This window comes from Sphaeroforma arctica, assembly GCF_001186125.1.
Source record: "Sphaeroforma arctica JP610 unplaced genomic scaffold supercont1.2794, whole genome shotgun sequence".
Lineage (NCBI taxonomy): Eukaryota > Ichthyosporea > Ichthyophonida > Sphaeroforma > Sphaeroforma arctica.
This window is the reverse complement of record NW_014037764.1, coordinates 1-4900: the sequence shown is the minus strand read 5'-3', so window position 1 is coordinate 4900 and position 4900 is coordinate 1. Positions and strand designations below refer to the sequence as shown.

Here is a 4900-nt window from a genome sequence, read left to right as displayed (position 1 = left end):
ACTCCACTTGCACACGCGCGCAAATACACACACACACTCACTCACAAAACACACACAGAATATACACATATAACTATAAAAATATTCACACATAACTTTATACACACATACACGCACATACTCACGTTTACACAGATAGATAGATGTATACTATAGATACAAATAAAATGCATAAAACGCACACTATCGAGCAATGCATACATGCATGCTTGTATGAATGGAACATCGGTAGAAATTTATTTATATGTATATACACACTCTTATGTCAATGAATAGATATACATGTAAATAAAAATACACATAAATGTATACAATAGATAGAATTGTATTTAGTTATTTATATAATAATAAAAATGCATACCAATAAAACAATGCATGTATGACAGCAGACTCACATACACAAATACATTAAGTATAACACTATTGTATACACACATACAGACATATACGCACGGTAACACACGTCTACACACTCACACGAGTACACACTCACACACTTAAACACTCATACACTCGCACACACACCTCTAGCCTCTAAGCTCATTTTAGTTTCTGCTGCTAAATATTTATAGTATGTAAATATTTTACATAGCGAGGGAAATGGTCATTATATTGCTAACGTCATTAATACGTAATGGCTCTATGGAACCAACACCGTTATATTTAAAAAATTCTTATCACTGAAAGCGTATAGCTAGAAGTCACTTCTCAACTTTAATGTGTCACAGATCTGGTCACGCTAAAACCCATGTTAGGTTAAACGTTTCTCATTCACATTTTAAAGCATAGAAACGAGTACAGATCAGGAATTGCAAAACTTTCCCATTCTGAACATTACTGCTTCATTGTGCGTTTAACGCTTTCAGGTTCTTCTGTCGCTTGCGACAGGTTTCTTTATTACGACAAATGAATCAAATTAAATACAGACAAAAAAATACCGAGCTCAGCTCACCTGCTACGGGGAGTCATGTTTCACAAGTTATAAAAAGTATTTAGTGCAGGACGTGATATTGTTAGTGCTCGATCCTGACTGCAAACTGGACAGTGTACGCCTTGTTATGCGATGCCCTTACAGGGTTGTTATTCGAGTGTGCATGATTTCTTTAAAAGCCCTTAGGCCAGCGCGACAAAAATTCACTCGTTGAACATGTCCATTAGTTGTTTCGTGCTTACAATCTGATCCACTACATCTATGATGAGACCTGTCATCTCAACCACCTGTACGGTAGGCCAGATTAATTCCTTTCTGTTCAGTTTTTCTATTAGTTTGGCACGGTATTCGATAAAACATTTAGTATCTTCGTCAAGCCCTTCGTCGTCACTAGATTAACACACGAAGCACATTGCACATTGCTTTTTTCTTTCCATTTAAAGGCGGCATAGCCGCCAATATAGGACAGTACGCTGTTTATCAACGTTTTAGACACAAGTTTGTTACCGTAATGTATCAGAGGTTTCCACTTGTATAAGAAGCATCTAACAATAGCGTCTTCGTGTACAATTGTTCTGTCCAGGAGACCAAAGAACATGGATTTGAATAGTTCTCGATTATGGCTTTTGTCACCATTCTCACACACAGAGTAGTGGGCCATGATCATTAATGTTCTTTGTGAAAACATATACGCAGGTATATCGAGGTGCCTATTTCCACCTGACTTAGAGCGCGCAATGCAGAACGACAACTCGATCGGGTCATTGTTTAGACGGCCGGCTAGAACATTAGCAAAGCCTTTCACCACCAGTAAGTACCGAATGCATGCAGTGAGCTGCATGTGTAAAATAAGCTTCCGGAGTATGTCCTCCTTGTAACACTTTTCTACCTTTCTTACGTTTGGGATGTGCAGATGTTGTGGTGTTCGGCTCAGGTAGAGGTGTCGTCTTCTCCCCGTTAATATTACTTGTGTTTCCCGCCTCATTCGTTGAGTTTCCGAGACCATTTGCATTGCTGCCCAAGTTAGCTTCTGTATCTTGTCGAGAAAGCGGTTTCATCATCATACATCACCTCTGTATTGCGTAGACGCCCCATCATCGAATTGAAGTCGTTGATCTTTATTGGATTTATAAACGAAGATAGAGATGAACAATTATATAAATATATTTTAAATGAATGCCCTATCGTGTATAATGTATCAATTTGTAGTGGCAAGAAAAAAATCCTTACCTCCGCTGCATTTGAATCGTCGTCGTCATCATCGTCTATATGGATATATTCGGCCTGCTGAGGCTCCGGAATGGTGCTGATCAATCCACAGTACCGTTCATCCTGGAGCCACTTAAGAATGTCTTTCGTACATTTAAGTCGGATATCCTCGGGGTAGGTGAACGGAAGCAAACGAGGATCCCGCTTTCTGTCCCCCTTCGAAGTACTGACGAAAGAAGGGTTGGATTAAGTACTTATTGTTAAGCTCTAGAAACAAGTACATTCTCTGCTCCGCAGTCCCAAATTCTTTTATCAGCGCTAGACTCAGTTGGTCCGAAAATAGCAAAAATGCGAGCGCCACTTGCTGCCGTTCAAGTGTGCTTGGCCACATAGGATACTAGTGAGTCTTTATATTTTGCATAGAAGCTCTCACTGGTTGTAAACTAGATTTGCCCTTCGGCAGTATATATGTCCATCTGATAGTTTCAAATCCGGATAATAATACGTGATCCTTTCTGAAAAAGTCGTTCCGGATGCATTTAACTATATGTATTAGACAAAAGAGGGCGAATATGCGTTGTCCATTCTAGTATCTAAAACAGGCAACCGTTGCTGAGGTAGTGCCAGTGTTCAGGTGGTTCTGTGCTATCATCAGGGCATACGAGCGAACGAAGGGCTTTCCTATTGACAGCGCAACCGTTGAAGATAACTGGCACAGGTACCAATACTGTGTCACTATACTTTTTTAGTGTCTCGTTAAGATAATTGCTCAGTTGAACTCCAGTCATCTTAGCCACATGCCTCATAAGGTTCACTGACAACTTTTTGCCTCTGATTTGATGTGAGTAGAAAGGTTTGAATATGATTTGCCAGTGTCGAAAAATCATTATGCGCCGGTCCGTAGTAACAAGTCTTGTTTGTAAAACTGTGGCAAAGTTTTATACTAAGTCCAGATGAAGTGCAATGACAGACTTGCGAACGTGTTGCGAATCACACTTCTTGATATCGACTTCTCCCAGCAATTCAGACTTACCTGCATGGCGGTGCACAATTATTTTTGACATAACGGCCAATACCGGAGCGTCGTGCTGGGGATAGATGATTGCAATTATTCATCTTCAACGAGGAATTCCTGGTAAGCGCATGTCATCAATCAGATCAAGTGCTATGAGTTCGCACCGCTTAAGAGTGTGACTGAAGATGTTCCATGGCGCAGGGAGCAGAGCCAAGGCCTGTCAGTATACAGTCTGCTAGCAAAGTATTACTGTGCTCCGTGGAAAGCAAGGTGCGCTTATCCGGTATTCTCTCTAAGTCTCGAATACAACCTGGGAGCCTTACTGTGTATCAATTGAGAGCTTGCTAATAAAAAGAACTAGCAGGATAGCGTCTAGAAAATCTACTCGATTCTAATGCTTCTATCTGTTCAGCCATATAAAGGTGGAACAAAGCTCGAAATTTACTTTGCGATCCAGATAGATAATTTGCCCTTTGTCTAAGTATAATACACACCACCGCCAGAGCCGTTTGAGTCGGCGTGCTATATTCTACTTGTCCACTGGTAGTATTCTCGACATGCTGAATTCTTTTTGCTAAATCTTGATAGGTAGTAAATGGCTCAAGTTTGGTTTCAACGTAAGTTATTGTTTCCACAAACTGGTTTGTATCCTGTGGTGATGTGGTTGGCTTTGAGGATGCGTGGGCTGGAGTGTACATATAAATATTAACCCCTCCTGGTATCGCGTCAGGGGTTAAGCGTACTTGTTGTGTTACAGATATATCCCTTTTTCAACATCGAGAGCGCGAGACAAAGTAATACAGTTTGGACTGAACTCGACAGTTCACTGTTTGTGCAGCCTTGGCACATGACTCGCTAGCAGTGCGAAGTCACTAATTAGGTTGTTTTGGTAATCTAACCTTTTACTCGTCTTGTGCAGATCATCGACTATCGCTGCACGTTTCAAAACTCTTGTAGTCTTATTTTTAACGATCATCAGCTTCCTGCCGGATTCTGGTGCGGGCAGATCAGGGACCAACTGATAGAGCTACTCATGGTTTATCAGAAAACGCGTCTTTGACTGCTGTTCATATAAAGGTGAACTATTGGGGCTAAGATGTTTAGATAAAACGTTCGACATGCTCCGATGACAGGTTTGATTGATCCGTCGCTAAGAGTCGCCAATACAGATACGTGGAAATGAACGCTACAAATGCGAATGTCCCCATTCCAGTAAAGCTCCTCAACTTTGCTAGCAGTTAAGCCATTAGCGGCGACAAACTTTCTGGAACATACCTCAATGTACTTCATGCGTTGTTGATCGTTGAGATCAACCTTCCATTTCGCCATCGATCCCCTTTTTCTTGTGATAATTTTCGGGCATTCCTTGGGCTTTGGCACTAGGAAAAAGCTGATGCGTTGTTCTCCCCATAGGTCTCCATCTACATAGTTGTATATAGCAACAACACAAGCTACCATGATCACTATTTAACCACCTCAAAGTCAGCATACATACAGCTTTAAAACAAGTAAACAGGAATAAAAAAATGTTCTGTAGTATGATTTTATGAAGAATTATACGCTATACGAAAAGCCCGCCAAAATTGTTATATGAAATACCGGAACCAACAAATCCAATTATTCCGGTATATGGCCTATGGGGTTTGGCTTGTATGATTTAGAAGGCTATGTAAAAAGAACATTTAGATACTGTTTTATGTACATTTAGTCACTTTCCAGTACTATATTTCCAGTACTATATATAT

The 4900-nt window shown here is 40.4% G+C and overlaps 1 protein-coding gene across 1 annotated transcript; it reads right to left on the bottom strand.

Annotated features, from left to right (window-relative positions):
- Positions 1-1954: 1954 nt before the first annotated feature.
- Positions 1955-4484, bottom strand: SARC_12998 (hypothetical protein; the record flags this gene model as incomplete). Its single annotated transcript, XM_014292883.1, has 6 exons — positions 1955-2047; positions 2162-2366; positions 2741-2971; positions 3174-3272; positions 4055-4182; positions 4431-4484. 6 exons carry the CDS (start codon positions 4482-4484, stop codon positions 1955-1957), a joined length of 810 nt encoding a protein of 269 aa, XP_014148358.1.
- Positions 4485-4900: the final 416 nt, after the last annotated feature.